Raw genomic sequence first — 23,725 nt, 5'->3', positions numbered from 1 at the left:
GGACTTCCGGGCCGGAAGTGGGCGGAGGGCGGGACCGGCGGCGGAACCGGGGCCGGGGGGAACAGGGGGAAGCCGGGGTCGGGGGGGGGCGGCCGGGCCGAGGGGGAAGCAGGTAAGGGAGGGCCCGGCCGGTGTAGGGGCTGCAGGGCCCGCGGCGTTGGGAAGCGGCTCCGGGGGCCAGGGAGGGCCCGGGGCCGAGGGAACCCCCCGGCCCGTGTCACCAGCTGCAGCGGGACCTGGGGCCGCTCCCAGGGCCTGCGCCGCCGTCCCGCCCCGCCGGGCCTTTCCTGGCCGGGCCCTTTCCTGCCCGGTGCCCGGCTCCGTTCGTGCGGGAGCAGCCCCCAGCCCCTCACGGCGCCCGCAGCGGCGGTTCCCGGACCAGAGACCATCGCCCGGGCCCTGCCGAGCCGGGGGCTTTGCCTGACCCGGGCCGGGGAGCGCTCGCCTTGTCCTCAGCGAGGAGCCATCGGTTCCCGGGGGAGCCGAAACCTGGGGGCGGCCTCGGCCGTCGGGGTCTGCCCACAGCCCGGTGGGCACCGGGGGTTCCTCCCCACGGGCAGGGAGGTCCCTCTGTTTTCCTACCTGCGGACCGGTGCAGGAGCTATCCGCCTCCGGAGGAAGTGGGAGAGCCAAGAAGGGAAACGCACAAATCCTGACCAGCTTCCAAGGAATTCCACTCGCTGCCATCCAGGAGTCCCGCTCTAAGAATTAACTGCAAATCAGCTGAAGTGCTGAATCACATAGCTGAAAAATAGTCTGGCAAATCCCCCCATGCTCCTTGGTTCTCCCTCTCACCCATTCTTGTAATATTTTTTTTTAATTTCCCATTACTTATGTTGGATGTTTGCCCCTTCTAAGTCCCAGGATAAGAACAAAAATCCCGATGGGGTCATACAAAAACCCATGCCAGACAGGTCTATTTTTACGTTGGCATCCCCAACGTGGTGGCGGCGACGGGGGTTGATTTATCCCCAAGAAGGAAAGTGCCGACAGAACAGAACCGGCATTATCTGCTTGGCCTTTCGAAACCCCGGGCTCCTGCCAGAGACACCAGTGGGAGGGAAGGGGGGACCTTGACCAGGGAGGTCTGTGACACCGCGGCCGCAGCAGGGATGGGGCGAACATCGGTAACGGGGATCCCAGCTGGCTTACAGGAAACGTACTGGGCTCCGTGCCTGTGCTGCAGCCCGAGACAAGCAGCCGCAGCAAGGCACGGCCGGGCAGACCGGATTTAGGGGCATCCGGGAGTCCTCACCTGACAAGGCCAGGGGGACGAAGGCCATTTCGGGAGCTGGGTGCTCTGAGCCCCACTCCCACTGGGGGAGTCTCGCTGAAGGAGTCCCCAGGGATCCCGGCCCTGCCCCCGACCCGCAGCAGCACAAGCCCATCCAGGCTCAAGAGCAGCGTGGTACCCACCAAAGGAGCTGTCTCCAGAGGAGACCTGGGAACAAAAGGTTTGGGGGTTCGCGCGGCAGCTCAGCTGGGTGCAGACGCGCTCGGCTGGTCCCATTGCCTCTTCAGGAGCTGAGCACCTCATCTCGGGGAGCTTTGGAGCCAGAACTCCGGGGTCCCTTGCCTCTCCCACAACCTGCTGCATTTGGGGCAACTTGCGCCTGAACCCAAAGCCCAGCCCCCTAAACCAGTCAGGGAACCCCCCGAGGGTGGGGGGCAACACAGCCCCCCCAATGGCACAGCCGAGCACCCTGACCCAGGACCCCCACCCCACGGAGAAGGGCAGCTCCCTCGTCGCTCCGGGGGGAAGGTTCCCTTCCCCCTGCTCTGACCCGAGCACAGCGTTTGTCACGTTTGGGCTTTTAATCCTGTCAATGAGCGCTGCTCTCAGAAGACTTCATTCATTTGCACACGTTTAATTGATCAAAGTAATTGTGTCACACTTTCTGAAATGGCCTTTCTCCGGAGCCCAACACCAAAGGCTCTGGCTCTGTTAAGTCACACCCCTGCAATAAATCGCCTTGCTCTGCCTCTTGCCCCACACACAGCCGTGGGCATGCTGGGGGGTGTGAGCAGTGTCCCCACAGGCCAGGCAGGACTGTCCTCATCCCCTCTGGGCTACCGGCCACCTTATCTGAGAGCAATTGCTGGAGTCTAGCTAGCCATGCATCTTTAAGGGTCTAAAATCCCCTAGAGCTATTTATTTAGCATGATACAGATATGAATAAGCAGACACACTGGAAGAACGCGTACCGATCCCTTCAGCAATGAACTGGTCTCCTCCCGTAACCACCAACGCCTCTGCAGCTGGTGCCACAACCACTTATTTCACTCACTGCCATCGCCGCCTCCCCCTGTCCCAGCCCAGTTCCCATTTTAGACATGAACCCCCTGGCCCCGCTGCCGCCTCAGCCCACAGTCCCCGGGGCCACCGCCGAGGGAGCCCCACAAAGCCAGCGGCCCCAAGGTGTGGGCTCTGCCCCGGTGCACTCCCACCACAGCAGGCACAGCCTGTGAGGTGCTGCCACGTTTCAGAAGTGTGGGCACCCTGCCCCACGGGGCCACCCGCCACCCCCCCACACTCTGGCTGCAGGCAGGCGCTGCTGCACCATGAGATGGTCTCAGATGCCATGCCATGCTCAGCTCTCCCTCTGCACAGCTCTCGGGGCAAGGGTGCAGACAAATTGCTCTAATTGCTGCCACTTAATAAGGGAGGGGAGGGCCCACAGGTGCTACTGCAGGAGCATCCCTGGGCTGTGCTGGGGGGCTCTGGTGGGGTAAGTGCAGGGTGTGGGTGCTCAGGTGTGGGTGCTGGCGGGGAACACCTCCTCCTGAGCCTCCCGCTGCTCCAGTCGCACAAGGAGAAGGCAGCATCTTCAGCACATGATTTCTTGTTGAACCTGTTGCTGCTGTGACATGCGACAGGCGTTTCCCGAACACTCAGAGCCACGAGGCTGCAACGGGCCGGGATTTGGCTGCCTTCAGCCGCAGCCCCCAGAGCTGGGGAGCAGGCAGGGGTGCTGTTGGTGTGCAGAGAGCTCTGTCTTCCCTGTCACCCCCCCCATGTGGGGTGTCACTTTGTGGTGGCCCTGCCTGCCCTGCAGAAGTGATGCTCGTCTGGGGCGGTGGGACTGGGGGCACTGGGGCTGCACTGTGTCTGCACTGGTGGGATGTGAGGCGGAGAAATGTGGTGTGCTTGGGACATGGCTGAGCTGTGTGCTGATGCTTTGGCCCTTGCAAGGAAGGGACATCCCTGGGAATGGCCTGGAATCCACAGAGAAAGCCCTTCCTGGGCAGCAGAGTCCCTGGGGGGCATCTGGTCCCAGGGAAATGGGGTCAAAGATGGGAGTTTTAGGGTGCTGATCCTACAGGCTTTGCTCTCATGCTTGCTGCAGAGCCGTGGCCATGTCGGGGTGAGCCTAGCTGCTGTCGTGCACAGCCAGTTCCTGTTTTTTCCCACAGCCTGTAAATCCCCTGACTTTCCGCCGGAGTGAGGAGCGAGGAGCCCTGCACCCAGCTGGCCCCACGCCTCCCCGCAGCTTCTGGAAGAGGCAGCTGTGGGGACAGACCGGCAGCCCCCAGGGAGCCTGGCTGCCCTGGTGCTAGGGTCCCTCTGCACCGGTGATGGGGCCGGATGGTGCAGGGAGGCAGGGATGGCGCCTGGCAGGGACGTCCCAGGCTGGGGAGTCCTGCAAAGCCATCTCATGTCTGGGCAGACCCTTCCTGGCTGGAAGTGGGGCTGTGGGCTCTGGGCTTTGCCCCGTCCGGCGGAGCAGGTGAGGGGACAGCAGTGGCTGTGCGCTGTGCTGTGGCCCACATGCAACGAGCTTTGCAGGTCTCAGCCTGATTCCCCTTGGCTCCTGGGCAGGCTGACCTCGCAGCTAGAGGTGAAGATGCTGGTGCGGATGCTCGGGACAGCTGACGCAGCCACAAGCCCCTGATGGGGGACAGGGCTGGGGCACCTGAGGGTGCCGGGGGACACCCCAAGTGTGCTGAGCGGGGCCCTGCTTGCCCCATTCCCAGAGGGCCGGGCAGGATTTGACCTTGGGGAAGCCCGTTTCCCTGCCGCCCCGGCGGGGCAGGCAGCAGGATCGGCAGGGAGCAGAGCGCGGCTGATGCAACGCAGACAGGGAGCTGCTGCCGAAGCAATGGGAGCTGCCTTCTGCTGTGGACGGTTTCCAATCAATCCTGCCCTCCTGCTGCTGGGAACCCGTCCCTCTCGGGAAGAGGGGGAAGCACAGCACTTACCAGAATTTGGGTGATCGCTTTCCAGCACTCTGGACTCGGTGCCAAGATCGAAGTAAATCACATGTAGCCAGGCACTAGCATGAGAAAAGGCTGAGAGGGAGCAGGAGGGGAATGCGGCGCTGGCAGGAGCCTGGGGGGCTCGGCGGGGCAGTCTGTGCCTCTGCACCCCCCTCTTCTGGGTGCTGGAGGTGCTCAGCAGCCCTCAGAGCCTCCTCTGCCTCCTCCTGCTGTTACAGGGCTGGATGCCCCAGACGAACTAGCAACAGAGCTGGGGAGAGAGTGTTGTGGGGGGACCCCAGAGTGGGCTGGGGGCTCTCCTGCCTGGGCTTTGTGATCCCATGCAGTCCCAGTAGCTCTCGTGGAAAAGGCAGAACTCATGGATTTGTCCTGTCCTGCCTCAAAATAACGGCTCGGCTCTTGGAGCTGGTGCCCTGGGTGCATTCCCCAGCTCCATCCCTTTGCTGACGGGTTTTAACCTCTAGTGCAGCAGGCCCTGGGAGGAAGCCACGGCTGCAAACATCTTGGTTCCTCTGCGTGTTTGGAAGTGGGTGTGCAGCTGGTGACTGCACAGACCAAGTGTGCTGGCACCTGCAACCAGCTGTTCCCCGGCAGGAGCTGGCATGGCGTGGGCTGTGCCGGCAGCCTCTACGCCGGAGCTGGCTGCCATAACACAAATTCTGGTGCCGGGCTGGGAGGGAGCGAGGCTGCAGCGTGCTCCCAGTGAAACCCTTCCTCTTGGGACACCCTTCTAATGCCCCTGTGGTGTGGAGCCCAACCCTTGTTAGACAGTGGAGAGTCCCCTCAGGAGAAGCGTCTCGGCTCAGGGCTGTCCGGGACAGGTGCTGAGAACAGCCCGTGCCCTTGGGACGTGCCAGGGTGGTGGAGCTGGGTGCTGGGCTGCTGTTTTGGGGGACGCTGGGCAGCTGTTTGGCCTCATCTACCCCCCAGCGCTGGGTGTCCCCTCGCTCGGGGCAAGGAGGAGGAAGTGTTCTCTCTGCCTGAATCCAGCAAGGGGCTGAAGGAAACCATGGACCTCTCCGGAACTACTCTGCTGAGGATTTCTTTCATCGCCCTCTCATTTTTTTTTCCCTGGTTTTCTCCAAGTTCTTGTGCCTGGCCACAAGGGCTGGCAGGCTATTTGCATTTTTTATTAAAGGTAGAGATTCCCAAGTAACCAAATTCCTTCAGAAGGGCTTTGAACATGATTTAGTGCAAAATTCAAAATAAAAGAAATCATAACTTATTGAAAGGGAAATATGCATGTGTCAAAGCAGGGATGTTTTCTTCTCCTTTTGCAACACACCAACCAAAGCAAACGGCAATGGCTGGAAATGGTGTCAAGCAAATAACAGAGCCCTTAAAACCCCAAAGATGCCCAGGGAGCTGCGGCAGAGCTGCGCCCCGGGTGGGTGCCAACCCATCAGCTGCCCTCCCGGGAGGGTGCAGCTCCCCACTCCCTGTTTCTCCCAGGTGTGAACTTCCCTGTTGAAATAAAAGGGGAAAAGAACAAGTTTGATCCAGATTTCAGCAGTACCCAGCTCAGGCGAATCGAGGAATCTGCATCCCTGCCTTTAAGTATCCTTAAACACGCACCGCTGAAAGTGCAGGACCACCGACGACGGCTGGGAGAGCTGCGGGAGAAGGTTTCCAAGGTGGGTGAGCAAGGACAGAGCCAGAGACACCGGGCTGGACCCAGCGTGGCCTTCGATGCTGGTGGAGAAAGTGAGAAACCTGTGGAAATGTGGGATTTATGGCACCAAGAAATTTGTGTTGCGTATTAGGAGCAATCTCCCTCAGGAGAGGCAGTGCAGGGCTGGCGTGTGCTGGGGGTGGGCAGGTTTCTGAAGGCTGGATGGATGCGTGCTGGAGCTGATCCGTGCCGGGGGCTGCCTCAGGGGGGACCAGAGGGCTCCTGGCAGCGTGTTTCCAGGCCTGGCTGTGCTGGGAGCAGCGTCCCTGCCTGTCCGCTGCCTGTCCTGCCTGCTGGGGAGATAAGCCGTTTGGGCAGGATTATCTGCGAGGGTGCCGTGTGCCTGCTGGGGCCTGGGGAGATCCCTGGGTGCTGCTGCTGAAATGGCAAATAAATAGCGGGGAGCTGAGAACAGGGAGAGGAGGGAGGCGAGTGAATGAAAAACTCTGGTGATGGTGGTAAATTCCCCCTAAAGCCACCTCCCACAGCTTGAGCGGCGTTCCAGCCGTTCTCCAAGCAGGGAAGGATCTGGACGGATCAGCTGTGGTTTAGGGATCGCCGGGCACCCTTTTCCCAGGAGCGGAGCCCACGGCCAGGGGAGGCAGCGAGGATTGCCTGTGGGTTTTAGGATCAGCAGGAGCACGAACGCTGTGTTCGACTTGATGGAAACCCTTCCCCATCCGCATTTTTGATCGGAAACGGAAGATTTGGGTACCGGTGTTGACATCGCACGGCAGAAGGAATACGGACCCAGCATCCCCGTGCCTGTATCGCCTCTGAGGTCACAGATAAAAACCGTGTTCTGTTCCATTTACCATCAGTTATTTATTGTTATCCTGGAGCGTGAAAACACGTGTGGGACTGAGCATCCTCATCAAAACCCCCAAAACGCTTGGAGCCATCAGGAGCCTTTGGCTGGGGCAGGGTATGGGGGTCTAACAGGGGCAGACAGGAAAAAGGGGCCTGAGCAGGCAGCGACGGCAGGACGGGTCAGCAGGAAAAGGGCGTCCTGTCTTGAGAGAGCTCTCGTAACAGAATCCCCCGCACGCATTGCAGAGGTTTAGCACACGTTAAATTTAGCACAAAATGTTTGGATCGGCAGCAGCGGCTCCCCAGAAAGATGCGGTCTGACCCAAGAGCGTTTCTGCTCTGCTTAAAACCGGGCAGTGCCGCATTTCTGACCGTTCCTAGAAGGTGGCAGCAAAGGAGCCGCTTCCCGGCCGGACTGGAGCCGGCTGCCCACCGGCGGCAGGGCCGTATGGACAGGGAGGGCACCGGCACCAGGAACCGCTCCGCCCTGCGGTGGCTGGGACAGAGCAGGAGCTGCGCTGAGCTCCGCGGGCTGGGGAACAGGCTCACGGGAGAGTCCCGGGCTCACCCAGACCTCGGAGCTGCTGCAGAGCTGCCCAAGGGCGGGCAGGGCAGGCCCGGCTCCGGGCAGGGCTCCGCTCCGGGCAGGGCTCCGCTCCGGGCAGGGCAGGGCAGGGCAGAGTTCCGCTCCGGGCAGGCCCCGGCAGGCCCCGATCGCAGACGCAGCAGCGACAGGCCCGCGCCCCGTCTCCATAGCACCCGCTTCCCCTTCGCCCTCCGCCCCTTGCCCTTTGCCCTCCACCGCCCCGCCGCCGCCAGCCCCGCCCCTGCCGGTGACGGACAGCTCTCGCGGTCTATCCCAAGGCCCCACCGCCCGCCGGAGTGGGTGGGCGGGTTGGAAATGCAGCGAGCCAACCGGAAGCGAAAGCCGCACCGCCGGATCCGCCCCCTCGTGGCGCCGCCGCAGCCAACCGGCAGGCGAGCGCGCGGGGGCGGGGCCGGCGCCGCGGCCAATGGGAGCGCACGTCGGTCGCCAGGGAGGTGCGAGGCCCGGAGGGGGCAGCGGCGGGAGCGCGGCGGGGCCGGGCGGGGGCGGGAGGTAAACAAAATGGCGGCGGCGTGCGTGCTGCGGCGGGGCTGGCGGCGGGGGTAAAGGGGCGGCGGGGGTAAAGGGGCGGCGGGGGCTGGCGGGCTCGCGGGGCGGCTGGAGTGGGGCCCCTGGGCAGGGCCGCGGTGGCAGAGCGGGGACAGCGGCTGGCGGGGCTCCCCCCCGAGGCGAGGGGGGGGGCGCGAGGGGGAGCGCGGCGCCGGGACCCGGCCCGGTTCCCGAGCCCGGCGGCGGGGAGGGGGGACGAGGCTGCCCGCCCCCCTCCCCCGAGTCGACAGCGGAACGCGGAGGCCCGGGGGTGAGGGAGTGGCCAGAACTGCCCGCGGGGCTCGTCCTCGGCCCGCGGGGGAAGGGCCCGTCCCGGGCGGGCTGCCCCCGCCCCGCTGAGGAAGCGGGGAGCTCGGCTGGGCCGGAACCGGAGGTCACCTCCCCCCCCGGGGGGTCCCTTCCCGCCTGGTTCCATCGCCAGTTTGGTTGCACTTAAAGTGTTTTATCCCCTTTTCTCTTCCCTGCTCTCCCGGGGGTGGCTGCCGTGTCCTTCGCTTCCCCCCCGCCCCGGCCGGCGGGCACCTGTGGGGGGGGGGGGGGCCCGGGCGGAGTTGGCATCTCTGCGTTGACCTTCCCTTGTTGGAGAGGGGATGGGCTGTTTGGGGTGCTGGGCTGAGGGACTGACCCCCCACTTGTTCCCGTGTTAAGGTGGGGGGGGGCTAGAGCCGCAGTGGGGGTGGGTTGTCTGACACCCGGACCTGTGGTGGTGACACATCATGTGCCAGGCGGAATCCAAGCGGTTGAAGGATGCCCCTGGGAGATCTCGATAGGCACCGAAGGCCTCAAACTTTTGTAGGCGTGCAAAGCGAAGACGTTAGAATTGTTTCTGAAAACTCCTTCAAAGAAACTTGGTTCCAGCTTCCAAACGGCTGAAAACCCCCATCTGCACTCGTGCCTGGGTGGTGAGGACAGCGGGGCAGAAGTGCTTCCCCTGCCATCTGGTTTGGAGTCGGTGACTATGATCTACTAGGAATGGAAAGTCACGAAAGAGACTCGGCAAGTGTCTGTTTTTATGCGGTGGCCTAAAGTCCCAGAGAATGACCTAGCACTTAAGAACCAAACTGGGCCAAGTTAAAGGCCAAGTTGACTTGAAAGAACCCTAGGAGTGGGACCAGGCCAGAAGCAAAGCAAGTCCCAAACTGAGTGTATCTGCTCAAAGATACTTATTCTTTTTAAAAGACATTGTGTTACTGGAGCCAGGCCTGGATCTTTTAGCATCCAATTGAGCTGGAAGCAGCTCATAGGTTTGTTTTGTTTTTGTTTTTTTAATTCATGTTTGTACAATCTTCTGGAAATTTTTTTTCAAGAAGGAGTAAAAGGGAGTGTTGGAAACTCACAAACAGGATTAAACCCCCGAGCGCTTAAGGAAAACAGGTTAAGGAAGTTAATCCAGGATGGATATGCAGGAGCCACAGCAGCTGGGTATGTTTGCAGAGAGCGAGCTGATGTCTGTGGGGATGGACACTTTTATCCATCGCATTGACTCCACGGAGGTCATCTACCAGCCACGGCGGAAAAGGGCCAAGCTCATTGGCAAATACCTGATGGGAGACTTACTTGGAGAAGGGTCTTACGGCAAAGTCAAGGAGATGTTGGACTCTGAAACCCTCTGCAGGAGAGCTGTGAAAATACTGAAGAAGAAGAAGCTACGCAGAATTCCTAATGGGGAGGCAAATGTGAAAAAGTGAGTAAATATTTCCGGTAGCTGGGAACCGAGGGGTTAAACTTTGTTGTTATTTTCTAGCTGAAGTTCTGTAGCATTTTAACTAACAATGTGGCTCTCTGCTGTGGAAGTGCTTCCTAAACCGAAGGTATTCAGGAATCTCTTTACTGTTGAACTGCTGCCAGTGCTCTTGTGAAGGCTGGGAAGGGACCTGGCTCCCCAGGGCTGGGGAGGCAGGTCCGTCTGTCTGAGTAGGCAGCCCGTAACACAGGCCATTTTTTTTGAAGTATTGCTCAAAGAATAAAATAGTATTTCTTAAAGAAATTCCTCTTTAAGATTTCACCTTGAAGAGATAAACTGTGGTGCTGCCGGCTAGGAAAGGTGAGCGGTGGTGTAGTTGAGAGGAGAAACGCACTTTGTGTCGTTGCATCCTGTGTTATTTGTGTACCCATCCAGGGGTGCATGGTGCTTCAGGGTGACAGTTACAGCTCCCACCCGTGTATAGGTGCCTGGAATGTGATCCAGTGGATCGTGCACCCAACAGGGTAGGAAGTCTTGGTGTTTTCCTTGGTTTCATTTCTGACTGATGTGTTTGGGAAGTCATTCAGGGCTCTTTTCAGTTGATTTCTGCAGCTGTAAAACGGGGACAAAGGTTGTCAACCTTTTTTATTTCGATGACTCAAGAGCTGTGCTTGGAAGCTTTCGAAGTGCCAGTTACATACTGATTAGTCAGGGCACAAGTAACTAATTAAAATGAACTGTGGGACAAGCCTGGTGTTATGCTCCATCCAGGTCGGGTGGAAGAAACTTTCCCTTTTCTTGGGACTGTGCTCAGCTTGAAGGGCCTCGCAGCCAGCTGTGCTTCCTGCAGCCAGCTGTTTGTCACAGCCCTGTGAGATGGTTGTTTATCTGCTGTGGAGGGGAGCCTTCTGCAGCCAAAACAAACTATTTGCCAGGGTTTATCTTGTAGTGGGAGGGCAAACTTGGGAGATGTTTAGAAGACTCTTGTATTGCGTCTTTGGCTGGGGCGTGCTGAGCGTGGAGCCCTGAGCCAGCAGAGTCTTGTTTCTATTTCTCTGTTTGGTTTGAGTTTCCGAGCTCAGTTGCGAGATATTTCACATCCTGTACTGGGACTCGTGTCAGTGAGTTCTTTAAATTTGCCGTCTAACCTTCAGTGACAGACTTAGCTACGGAATAGTCACAAACCCTAATGCCAGGACCTCCCTTTCTCTCCTTTGCTGGCTCAAGTTCAGAATCAGAGTAAACTGTTGGTTAATATGTAATAAAATGTTTTTCTGGTAAAGGCATGAGTGCCCCTTTCCACCCTTGCCCCCTCCTTCAGTTACATCGAGAGCTTCTGCTGAAGAAGGGGGAGATTGCTTCCTCCTTAATGAAACTTTTAAATTGAAATTTTGTTCTCCCCCGTAGTGAAAAAGGATTTGCCAGATACCAGGAGAGTTTCCTGATATCAGAACCACGGCAATGGTCCTGTGTCCTGGAGTGAACTCTGTAAAGTTTTATTCACACACAGAGCCTGTCTGTGAATGTCTCATTTGGTTTTGTTAAGGTTAGTTATTAATGCAGACTAGTCAAGCACCACTCTGTTTTGCTATGGATGTTTTTCTGGCTCAGCCGCACCCGCTTGAAAACACCGAGGCAGATTTTAGATGTTGTCTTGTAATGAGGGTTTACTTTAGTTCAAGTTCCTATTTTTGTCACCTTGTCCTTTTCTCTTTGTCCACCTATTTGTTTATCTACTTCAGTGATGAATTTTTTTTTAAGGCAAAATGTCACATTTTGGGGTACCCACGGAAATCTGACCTCACAGAAACCCTTCGGCACTTCTGCAACAGGCAGTGAAAGCTGTTTCTGCTCTGAATAAACCTGTTGTGGTGAGATAAGTCATCGAACCTGTAGGGTTTGACTGGTCAGTATGGATGGGGGGAGCAAGCCGTTGCTGTATTTCCAGGTAGCGTTGGGATGTACTCTACTAACGTTGTGTTTGGGGTTTTTTAATGTCATGCTGCTTGGCCAGACTCCATTAAACTTTCTTTTTCTACAGCTGCGTTTGAGCACCTTTGCTGAGTGGTTCATACCCAGCAAACTGCTCACATGTAATAGAACAGCAGAAAATGAGATTGTCGACTGAATTGCACCATTAAGTTATAGGTTCTTGGAAGCTACTAAGTGCAGTAATGAGTAAACGTGTGATTCCTGTGTTAGTGAGGCCTGCTTCCTGCTCCACTTGTGTCCTTATCTAGACGAGGATGTCTGCAGCTCCATAGGTGTGAGAGGTGATTGTGATTAGTTGTCCAATCTTTGTAAACATCCTGACTTCAGTTGGTGCCCTTTGAGATTAAAAATCTCTTTGTCTACCACCAGAACGAGACCGCCGCTTGGTGCTCCCCGCTGTGCCCCTGGAGGGATGGCCGAGCAGAAGGCTCTTCCAAAGCCTTTGCTCTCATTGCAAAGGAAGCAGTCAGGAGTGAGAGTCTTCTGAATCCCTCACAAAGTGCTCTCTCTGCTGAAGAATCACTGCATGACATCTTAACTGTTAGTTAAACTGTAATTTCTTCGTACAGTACTGCGGATGTGTCAAGTGCACTGCCAGAGGGTCTGAGCAGTCAGGGCGTGCATTCAGGTCTGGTTTAAAAGGACTTCTCTTTTGGAAGTGCCCCTTTGCTATTTCAGTCTCAAAATACCTTGTTGTACAGTTTTTTTTCTTAACTGCAAAGTTTCTACTAAAGTGATGTCCAGCACTTCTGACCACACAGGAAAAAGCTACATATGTAATTTGGTTCATTTGACAGAGATGTAATGGAATTATTGCAGCGGGTTCATGCCTCAGCCATTATCATGGGATGCCTCAGTATTGCTGCTGCGTGCTGAAGATGAAGCTTGCGCTGATAGTGTGTCATCAAAGAAATTCCCTAGAAAACAGTTCCTAGACTGTTGGCCCTTAGGTAATTACATGAGCAAGTAATACACAGGGAGTAATGACAGCGAGGGAGAGCACAAGAGCAATGAGCCACGGAGGATCATACATGTCCCTGCCACGGGGCTGGGGTTACAACTGGGGGAGCTCTGAGCATTGATGCCATCTTTTTGTTACTCCTTACTAACGGTTGGGACTGCAGCCTCGTCCTGCTGGTGCTGGTTACCCCAGCCCTGTCTCATGGTGCAGGAAAGAGTTCTGGGGACCTAGAAATTATGACCGAAAAATGTTTGAGACTTATAAAATTGAATTATTCTTCTCTACCTTAAAATACTCCAGTTCTGCCCCTGAAAAATGAGCCCTTAAGGGATCTGTGAATCCTGATGAGGATGTTGAGGGTTTAAACTTATAAAAGACACGTTTCCCTAAGTCAATCTATGGAATCTGCATTTCTCTTCAGTCACTTTAGAGAAAGGTTGGGGTGGCTTAAGCAACCAGACAGTGCCATGGCTAATTGCTGCTTCCAGTTAATAGGAAAAAATGACTTTAGATGGATTGCAGAAAAGATTAGAGAAAATTTGGAAGACTATTTGTCTCTAGCAGCACAAGTTTAATAAAACCGTGTGCTAATAGCCTCACATTTTAATTAAATGTTTGGGACTTTCTGTGCATATCCCAAGTGTCTCGTACTGTACTTACCACACTCAGCGATTACTTAGATTTGAATATATGCTCATTAGAATTCCTTGGAGGTTTAAAATGTGTAGTAAGCCTGTACTTTGAGAATTTGCTCCTTGGATCTGCAAATGACGAGTCTTGCACCTCAAAACGGGGTGGCTCTGCCAAAGGAAGGACTTGTTGCGAGCCGCAGGGGCGTGTGCTTTAGACAAAGATGGACTAAAACTGACTCATCTGATTTCCTGTCCCTCACTCCCAACCGAAAAGGGACAGGAAACACAGTTCTGTATCTCACAGGCTGCCTCCGCAGGGGAGGGCGAGGCAGCGGGAGCGTGGTGGAGATGCTGTAATGATCACAGTTCTTTTGGGTAATGGTTGGAGAAGAACCGTTCGGGTACTAAAACTTGAAAGATGTAGGTCAGCACTGGATTCATCCACACGCAATGATGTCAGCCCCTCCCATGTCAGATGTACATTCAGATGTGTAAAGCTTGGTTTGAAGGAGGAAATAGTGAAGTGCTCTCTGCTCAGTCTCTTATCTGAAGTATCACTCGTGCTCATGAAGAGGTGTGGCTTCTCGCAGGGATGGAAATGACAAGCTCCATCCTTGCAAGTGGAGGGCTATTTTTTAGGTGAAATACACAGGAAAAGGCTGTTCACTAGGTAGACCTTAAATATGTTAATCTGCTTTGTGGCATATCGGGGATACTAACTTGTAATTACAATTTGCTTTGGCTATACAGGATTACAAAATCGCTCGAAATACATTATGTCCTCGTTCAGTTGCATAAAGACCAAAAGAATGATTCTTGAGTCCTTTGTGACAGTTAGCAAGACTGGTATTAGTGGATTCAGGGTATGTGCCAGAACTGACATATGGAGCTGTTCCCTGTGCACGTCTCCTGGCCCTTCACTGTGGCACCAGCGCTGCAGTGGAGGTATGCCAGGGCCTCGTGCCGGGGCCTTGCTACCGTGTCCTTTATGCGGAGAGGTTGAGATGGGCCGCGGCTGCATGCTGAGGAGTGAGAGTGAGCTGCTCCCGGGCCAAAGGCTCTCACTGCAGACCTGCAAACCCTCATTTCTGATGTGGGACCTGACCCAGTAGGTACTATGGAAAAGATTCACCATCCTGTGTCTGCGATAAAATCCTGAAAGCTTAGACCTGTGGAGGAACCTTGTCAACCAATGGAAGAAATTACTCTTTTGGCTGTGTTGCTCACTTTTATTTAAGCAGGAATGGCTTTGGTGAAACTGAGGCTTGAAACAAGCTGTAGAAAGACTGCGAAATCTTATGGTGAAGATGTGCTCTTACTAGGATGGTCCAGGAAAGAACGTCTTCTTTCCAGGCTGTCCTTGGCATCTTCCAAAATCATATAGCGCATGGTACAAGTAGGCAGCTTTGCTATATACAGTTCTGAGCAGCAGCAGCACCACCGCCCTGTTATTTGCCAAAGCAAGGCACCTCGCTGGGGATAAGTCGTAATCGGTCAGGATGAGCTTAACAGGTCTGACAGAACCACAGAGACCTTTGAGTTAGGAGATCTTTTCTCTCCTTCCTCCAAGACGGTTATACTTTGAAGCAGGCCCTGTACTCTGGCATTCTGTCTTGTCGTACACTTGAGGGCTTTCTAGTCTGGAAAACTAGGAACAGAATTCCATAATGGAGACTATTCTGGCCACATAATGGTGTTGAGTAGGATGGGGATGGAGGGGATTGCCATGCTGCTGAGAACGCAGCCTGGTCCCCTCACTGGGATTCTCCCTTTCCCTCTGTCTCGGGGACAGGGCTGATCTCAAAAGCAACTGTTGTGATTTAAATTTTATGTTGAAATTTAGAGGTAGGTAGGAGAAAGGAAGGAAGGTCGCAGCAGCTCAAAAGGTATTTTGAAGATCTGAGCAGATTCACTAGGCTAGTGTGGGAAAGGCAGGAAGCCACCTTGCCTTGGTGGAGAGGAAAGGCAGCAAACTGTAGGCACGAAATCCCTTTCCCAGGTCTGTCAAATGAAACACTATTGTGCAGGCAAATCGCAAAGAAAGCGATGGGCTGGGGTGGTTTTGTTGTTAATTTTGAAAAAAGTAAATTTAGGCACCTTCTGCTGAGGCGAGCACCTATGTTCACTTACTCGGTGAAGTTTGAAAACTGAAATGGAATCGGAGGTGACTGGTCTGGCTGTCTCTGTTCCTCAGTCCTTTTAGAATGCAAGAGTAGCTAAAAATAGAAGTAATCTTTCCTCTTGGAAATGGGCTGCTTGGCCTCTGCTCCAGAGGTGGGTGCACTTCACTGGCATTTTAGATTGGTTCACAAAGTCCTCCTGGAAAAAATAATCATTACAGAAATATGAAATATTTATGAGTCCGTTAAAGGTGGAAGGAATTAGTATTTGTGCTCTCAAGCCGTATTACAGGCAATGAGCTGTCGGGATCAGGATTTTAAATGTATTCCTAATATTGGAAGCTTGCTTTGCCTTCACAGCAAAGTAGTTTTATTTAAATAAGTATGTGTGTGCACTCCCTCTCTTGCCGGCTTGGTCTGAGCACTCAGCCCATCTCCCTTCATTATGCAGAAACTTCTTAGACCTACACTAATGCTGGCTGCAGTTTATATGCTAATTTAATCCACTTCAGCCTTTTGGTCATTACTATAATTAGAGCGGCTGCATCACTTTGCAAATCTGTCTGCCATTAAACAAAACACTCTTCTGAGCTTTGCCTTGTTATCCTAGGTTTCTGTTTAGCTATTGTGATTTTTTTTTTTTTTTTAAAGCCCTATATGATAAAGGAAGAGTGCCTGGCCTAAACCTTGGTAGTGAAGTAATTAATACTACTGCACAGGGATCCTTAAAAGATTTTAAAAACCTGTTTGCATTCCTGCATCTTAGGAGCCTTTCGAAGGAGCAGTTACTGGTTTGTTAATCAGATGTGATGCATCAACAAGCCTTTGTACTGGCCACAGCTTGTTACTAGAAGCTGGCTAATTGCGCAGACGAGGGACGAGTGGCTTTCTGAGCTCGGTGTGTCATGTGTTTGGGCAGAAGCTCTTGCTTCCCAAGCTGTGCTCTGAATTCCTTGTAATGCTGCTTTCAGGAGTCCTAACTGTCAAAATGTAACTGTGCTTCTTAAAGCATCTTAGCAAACACCAAGGGAAAGAATCTGGGAGGAAGAGTTCACCTACAGCTTGGCGCAAGCCCCACATGGAGCAGCAGCAGAGCCAAGTGAAGAGCAGTCCCTGCACTTCAGGCACTGACAGAACCACCCTGACCTGACCATCCTGATCCTCCTGTTTCTCTGCTCCACAGCTGGCAGCCAGTGGGATCCTGCAGGCTGAGTTTAATGCAAAAGATACTAAAATGTGGTTTGAAGCACAGTTTGAAATCCCAAGAGACAAAGACCAAAAGGACTGGTATGAGATGACATATGAGGGTCTGTTTTGATGGCCAAGGCAAGAGGTCTCCTCACTCAGTTTTACTTTACTTATCCTCTACGAACAGAGGATTCAATTCAGATCTCTGAACTGGTCAGTCAAGTTAGGACTAAAGTTTGGAAGAAATGTAGTTATTAGCTGGAACTTCTGTTTTGGACTCAATTCTTGGGACAAAATGTTACAATTCTTACATTGGTCACTTAATTTCTGAATTCTGCTGGAAGCCAAGCCCCTCTTGGAGGATATGTTTGAAGAGTGGATGGGTCCTAGCAGAGTGAGGGCAACCTACTTAATGGATGAATATTGGCAGTTAGTAAGCAACCTAAACAAACTGGGGCTCCGTTTGTCACACCTCGCTTCTGCTGATCAGTCTGTTGCGTCCTTGGGCAGTAGTTGCTGTGGGTGGGCTAAAACCACATGAGAGTGGCTACTTGACAAGAAAGGTTTGAATTGAAACAGTCTGTTTTGTTTGACATTGAAATTGGGATTTAATATTGCATCTTGGTGACACTAGTATGTCTTGCAACTGCTTTGCGGGGCTGTGCAGATTTCTAGATCGGTTTGGATCCTGTTGTAGCTTTATTAAAGCCGTGAAGCTGCCTGACTAGTCCCCACTGTTGCTGTGGGAGGTCTCTGGAGAGCTCGGAGGTGAGCTGGAGGGGTGTTGTGGCAGTGTTTGGGGCTGCTGGGAGGCCGTTGTCATCTCCAGCCTCTGGACTTCTCTGGAGTTCTTCCATCCCTCAGCTTGGACACCCGTTGCGCTCGTCTCCTGGCCACAGGCAGCTTTTGGTGCTGGGCTTCTTGTGTCGGGAGCACTGGGACTCGCTGCCCTTCAGCAGCCTCGGCACCTTGACTGTGTTCCCTCTTCTGGCTGCAGACTGTGCCAGATGCTGCGCTGCTGGTGATGCACTAGTCTCTTGACTAGTGAGGTACCTCTCCTGGTTTTTCTGTGGTTTATAGGTTCTGTAGAAAATCAGGTTGTGCTGAACAGCCCCCCCCCCTTCAGAAGAATTTTGTGTGGTATAATAAAAAATCAATTTAGTTTCATTTGTTCATGTCTTTAGTAGATTAGCCAGTTTCTGATGGTTTTATATTTGTTTAAATGACTTACATCCATTCACAATACAACAACTATCAGAAGGAATTGCTTGTTAGGTATAGAAACTTTCTTTTTTGTCAAGTGACTAATATTCCAGTTACTTCCTGGCTAAATAACAGAGTTTGTGCTGAAACAGGCTATGTAGTGTGTTAACGCCTCTGCCACGCTTGGCACCGGGCACTGCCTGCGACACAAGTACACACCTAACTGCACAACGCTGCCTTACGCTGACTTCTGCGGGTGTCATTCCTGGTCACGATGCTGATTAAAAACATACCCTGAAGGAGGAAGGCTGGAAGCCCAAGTGAATTTATTTCTGCTCTTGTAACTACAGATTACACTTCGATATAAAGAAACACAAAGTGCAAACATAAAAGCTTTGTCTTGGAAGTGGCTGTCCTAGATATGATGGTAAACACAAATGTAATACATCATTAGGGGGTTAACTGAGGAGAGTGATGGTGAGCGACAGTCCCAACGGTCCAGCGTTGTTAGAAAAGGGAAGTGTCTGTCAAGCAGCGTGTATAGGGAATCTTAGCTGAAGCAGCGGGGACTAATGCAGTTTGAAGTGTTTTTAAAATCCCTGTGATTTTGAAAACGTTCATTTCATTCTGTAGTAAGGAAATAAGCTTTTTAACCATAACTTTTTTCCTTTTCTCTTCCTGCAGGGAAATTCAACTCCTGCGACGATTGCGGCACAAAAATGTTATCCAGTTGGTAGATGTGTTATACAATGAAGAGAAGCAGAAAATATATCCTTTTTTTTCAGACAGCTGTTAATAAGGTTTGAATTCCCGTTGTTCTCTGCTGTAGTGCTGAATCATTATAGTTCTGCTTTTGTTAAGGCCCTTTTGAATGTTTCTTAAGCTTAAAATTGCTTTCCCTGGTATTAAACACACTGCATGTCTGGAATACTTTCCACGCAAGTACGTTTTCTTCAGTTTCCCGGCTTCCCAGTTAGGAAAGGAAACATTGTCCCCAGGTTACAGACGCAGGGCTGGGCTAGGGGAGAACTGGCCCTCAAATACTCTTTTATTGTGTGACCTTCAGCAACTCAGAGACCAAAAAAAGAGCTGAGGATCCATCACGTCTAACCTCCTGTCCTAGCAGTGGTATGTGTTAGTGCTTTCTCTTCCTGAAGATGGACCTTTTATTGTCTATGCTATGTGAAATCAATTTTTGTAATGCTTTTTTTCCTTTAAGTCCTTGGCAATGATTTAGGGGTTTTTTTCCTTTCCCTCAAAAGAAGAAGAAAAATCTCTCCTTGGCAGGCATGCAGATGCCTGCAACTCTCTCCTTCCCTTTGGAGGTCTGTACTGCTGCAGCGCTGCCTTTTGTGGGCAGTCGCTGTGCTTTGGTTATCCTTAGCACGATAAGATGAGGTCCCGAGCCTGCCTAAGCCTCCTCTGTTTTGTTGTTCGTGTGAAAGTCCCTCGTATAGTGCTGTAAGTGACCAAAAGCTCCTAACAGCCAGGAGAGACTGCAAGCATATAACTCCTGTGAGATCTACAGCTCTGCTTTTTGAGACTAAACAGTTCGGCTCTTGAATCAAATCTGTGGGTCGTGATCTCAGTGCATCTTTCAAACTGTAACCTGCTGTTCCAGTGCACTGTCCCCCCACGTACGCAGAGACACTAATCAATGTAATTACGTGCCTGAACTTCCATGTGAGTAGCCGGATGGTTTCTAATGAGTCTGCCAGTCTGGGTGCACTTTGACTTGAACCAGTTTGTAAGCCTAGAGAGCTGATCTGTTGTAGTACATGTTATAAATGGTTGCTTTTATTTTTGACAGTGTTTTCTAAATACTGTCTCCCAATTACAGTACTTCATAAAACGGGTAATTTAATTGTGTGCTTTAATTAGATCAAATACTCTTCCACCAAATCATTAGTATAAAAAAGCATGACAACTTTTGCTTGTGTTTTGTAGCTTTAACAGACTGAAGGGACTGTAATTCAATTACTGTCTATAGAAAGATACTGCTTAATTAATAAGAAGCTGGGATGCTAAAGGAGAAGCATGGGAAAAAGAGCCCAAGAGAGACCTCGTGTGTTGGTAGCTGGTGATGACAACCCTGATGGTCATTCAGAACCGTGACCTCACCAGGAGGCATGTTCCTCACTTTACTTTCCAAACAGCAGTGTTTGAAAAAGAACAAATTGGTTTTCAGTACTTTCCCCTTGCAAGTATAGGGGAAAGACTTCACTATTTTTTATCTTTACCTGCTTCTACACTCTGGAGAGCTTGTTTCTACACCTGCTCATTCAGTGTATGCCAGTGGCAGTACCTGGAGAAGTTTATTGTTTTCTCTAGGGCTGGGACTGGGAATTTATCCGTGATCATGTTCTTGCTTAACCTTTCTCCAGCTTCTCGTTGGCAGCATGTCCGAGGATGTGGCATACAGGTGCCACAGGTTTGGGAACAGATGCAGCTGAGATGTACCTCTCTCTTCAGGCTGGCTTCTCCGGAGGTCAGTTCCCTTGCCAATGTCGCTGTGTGGCCGTGCATGTGTCGATGTTGGTGCCTTGCAGGAAGCAATACGAGTGAAGGTTGAGTGGGGTACAGGGGAGGGATGGCAACTTCTCCCTTACTAATAAAAAAAAGTCCTCATTTCCAGAATGACCGCTGTGGCATTTGAAACTGGGCCTGTAGAAGGAGGAAGGTTTCTATTCTCACCTGAGTGTTCTGTTCCTGATAGGAGTGAACTGCAGGCCTCAGCTTGGGAAGACAGTGTTCTAACAACTTGCCTGTCTAGTCAAAGCCTTCAATGATTCTCTTTGGTAAAGAGAAAGCCACGATGACTGGATTAAAAATATCAACTACATTTCGTATTTAATGGGCTGCTCTGATGACCTGCTGTGGCTGGGAATGCAGAGCTGGTGATGAATGGAGAACTAATCCAGGCAGAACATAAACCCAGTTCAATAAGCAGCATCCCAGCTGGCACCCTCTGACAGCTCCTGTTACCAGTTTGTGCAGTTGTGCGTGGGAGCAGAACCCTATTGATTAGAAGAATTGAGAGCCTCAGTCTTCTTGGGGCACCTGTAATAGATCTGCTGCAGCCTGAAAGTTTGTACTCTAATCTGGCTGATCGACCAGAGATGGCTCAGTGACGAGAGAGGGGTGAAAGCAGCCTGGCAGCTAATGAAACCAAAACCAGGCTGTCCTTTGTAGATGGGAACGAGAGCTGGGGTTTGCTTCCCAGGAGCTAGTCTGTATAATCTACTGTTAGTAGTGTTCTCTTGAAGGTGAGAGAGTTGACGTCTTCCACGTCACTCTGATACAAGTAGTTCACAGATTACTTCCAGAGTAAGAAACAGTAGGAAAGAATTTTGGGAACTTTTTCTGCTATTCTGGCTTCTGCTGATTTCCTGGGTGGCATTGTGCCCGTCATTAAAGTGCCATAAGATTTTATGTCCCTCTGAAGAGCAGCTCACGTGGGGAATGTAGCACGAATGTAATGAGTTTGCACGTTGTTTTTGAGCTCCTGGATAGAATGAGCTGCAAAAGGGCAACACAATCTTTAGAGCACAGATCCTGCTGAAAGCGCAGGTCATCTCTTCAGCCTCTCCCGCCTCAAGAGTTAAGATGGCATCCTGGGAGTTAAGTTGGCATCCTGGGACATAAGCAACTTATTTTAGGCTTAAGTTAAGAAGGCATCTGCCAGGAATAATTAGAGTGACCAAAGAAAGGCTTTGTGTTACCGGAGAACTGGGCTGCCTGACAGTCATGCTTTTCTCTCCCTATCTTGAAGGTGCACTCCCTTGGCAAAGCCACCAGATGTCTCAGGTCTGTTCTTGCAGCCCCTCTCAGTGCACAGGCTGCCTCTGAAACCCCGTGGAGAGGGAGGAGGAAAACAGAGGCAATTGTTGCTTTAGGCAGTGGTGTAGGTTCTGTTGTTTGGCCCCAACATTAAAGCTTAAGGAGATGAAAACTAGAATATGCTGCAAGGGAACAATTGCTAAAAAGTGCCACCGGTTCTTGGCATTCTGTTGTGACTTTTTTTATCCGTACAGTTTCAAAAAAGGTTCCCAGCTCTCCAGGGATCCTTTCTCCAGTTCCTGAATTGCTACCATGGGCATGGGGTAAGCAGCAGCTGTTAAGTACTGCATACAGCCGTATTGTTTTGGAACAGGAGATGAAGAATAACGAAATTTGGGGAAGGTGATGGGAGCTCACTGTTGTGTCAAGTGTGGAACAGCCAGGGTATTGGGAGGGCACTACACAGCCTATGGCTCTTCTGCCAGGGCTTTCCATAGAGTTTTATCCTATACCTGTCGTTCTTGTGAGATCTTCAGCTGAATTTCTGTGGAGTTCGCATCCTATTTCAGGTCTGATCACGGAGTTGCAGCTGGTCATTAAGCAGAAGAGTTTTCTCATGGGTTCTTTGCCTGCTCCTGTTAGTTGGGGAAGGCAGCTACCTGGGAGGTGCAGCTCAGGCTCTACCTCTTGAGTGTGTGTACCAGGTGATGGGGCTGCCTGTGCGGCAGCTCTCCCATCGCACTGGAATGGGGCCGCAGTCCTCGCACAGTGTTTGCCTGAGAAGTGTTTAACCTTGAAGCTTCCTTAACTCTGCTTTCACGTATATGGTGATGGAGTACTGTGTGTGTGGGATGCAGGAAATGCTGGACAGTGTCCCGGAAAAGAGGTTTCCAGTTTTTCAGGCTCACGGGTAAGTACAGTTGTGTTCCATGGGCTGTGTTAGCTCTCTTGAATTCAAGAGCACATTCTACTCTGTTGCTCAGACTGCTGGCTGCACTTTAAAGTAAAACTGGCTCAGTGTAATAACTGCATCTTTCACATCCATGGAAAAAATGAAAAACTAACGAGGTGGTGGCAGGGACAGCCCTTCGATTCTTGGAAGGAAAGCTATCTATTGAGTTTTCTGTTACTTTTGTTTTGCCTCACAAGACGCATGACAACCCTTCCTGGCCCCTTTCCTGCAGCTCTGCTGTTCAGTGTGGTGGAGGGATCCATAAGGACTCATCCTGCCCAAATGGAGGCAAGCTGTACAGTTCAGCGTAGAAAAGAGATTAAAGGTCTTTGGATTAAGGATTGGCAATATCCAGCGTGATCTGTTAGCGTGTTTAGTTAGTAGACAGGATAATCTGAAGCCCCTTTCACTCTGCAAGTAAAGGAACCTTAGAATTCTGGAAATAGATACAGGAAGATTGTCATGTATATCCAGTCAGTGCAGACCAGCAGATCTGTGGTAACTACATATTTTCATTTTGTTTCAAAAAGGTGTCCAAGATGACAGATAGCCTAAGTGAAGTACAGGCACATCAAGTCACATATTATTTCTGGATGTTATGAGATAAAAAACTTGCATGCACAATGGTTGCCAGGCTGTCAGTGTGCAGTGCTTGCTACGTTACAATAATGGCCTGCCCATAGTCTCTGACCATATCACATTACTTCTGCTCAGCCGGTAAGCTGTACCAGTAAAAGACTCCTTTCTACTGGCTAAAGGAAACATTTTTCCCACCCCCTGTTAGAGCAAGCTATGCCACTGAAAGAGCATCTTTTGGTAGCTTACCATAGCCTAGACTAAAGCAGGTGTCAGAATTAACCATCAGGTCTGTGTCAGCGTGGTGCTCAGTGCTTACAGGACAGGCAGGCTTGTGGAGGAGCCCCAAGTCTGACGTGGCTCTAGCAGGTAACTTCTGACTCTGTCGGAAGGTGAAGTACCTTTTCTTATAGACTACAGTTCAATCTTAAGTTCCTAAGCATCAAATGTAAATGTATTTCTGACTTGTTTCCAATAACAGCACTCTTTATGTATTATCAGTAGTTCAGATAGTCTTTGTCTATGGAAGTGCTTGACCTTTTTCCTCTAACTCTTTCTGCAGGTACTTTTGTCAGCTTATAGACGGCCTAGAATACTTGCACAGCCAAGGGATTGTCCACAAGGATATAAAACCAGGGAACCTCCTGCTAACAACCAATGGGACGCTAAAAATATCTGATTTAGGCGTAGCAGAGGTATGTGAGAACTGCAGCAAAGTCAGGAATGTGGAAAGCGTGACATCCTAGATTTAGGTCACCTTTGTGGTGTCAGTTGATTTATT

The 23,725-nt window shown here is 51.8% G+C and overlaps 1 protein-coding gene across 2 annotated transcripts in view; it reads left to right on the top strand.

Annotated features, from left to right (window-relative positions):
- The first annotated feature begins 7,878 nt into the window (after positions 1 to 7,878).
- Positions 7,879 to 23,725, top strand: part of STK11 (serine/threonine kinase 11) — a 43,352-nt gene continuing 27,505 nt past the window's right edge. Inside the window, exons 1-4 of one of the 2 annotated variants that reach the window (XM_054805176.1) lie at positions 7,879 to 9,540; positions 18,321 to 18,404; positions 22,237 to 22,326; positions 23,507 to 23,639. In XM_054805176.1, coding sequence (XP_054661151.1) covers positions 9,251 to 9,540; positions 18,321 to 18,404; positions 22,237 to 22,326; positions 23,507 to 23,639 — 597 coding nt within the window. In that variant the 5' untranslated portion in view covers positions 7,879 to 9,250. The remainder of the gene's footprint in view (positions 9,541 to 18,320; positions 18,405 to 22,236; positions 22,327 to 23,506; positions 23,640 to 23,725) is intronic. The other variant, XM_054805175.1, reaches the window with a different exon arrangement.

This window comes from Grus americana, chromosome 28 (genome assembly GCF_028858705.1).
Source record: "Grus americana isolate bGruAme1 chromosome 28, bGruAme1.mat, whole genome shotgun sequence".
Lineage (NCBI taxonomy): Eukaryota > Metazoa > Chordata > Aves > Gruiformes > Gruidae > Grus > Grus americana.
Note: the sequence above shows the minus strand (reverse complement) of the source record. Positions and strands in the feature narration are given on the sequence as shown.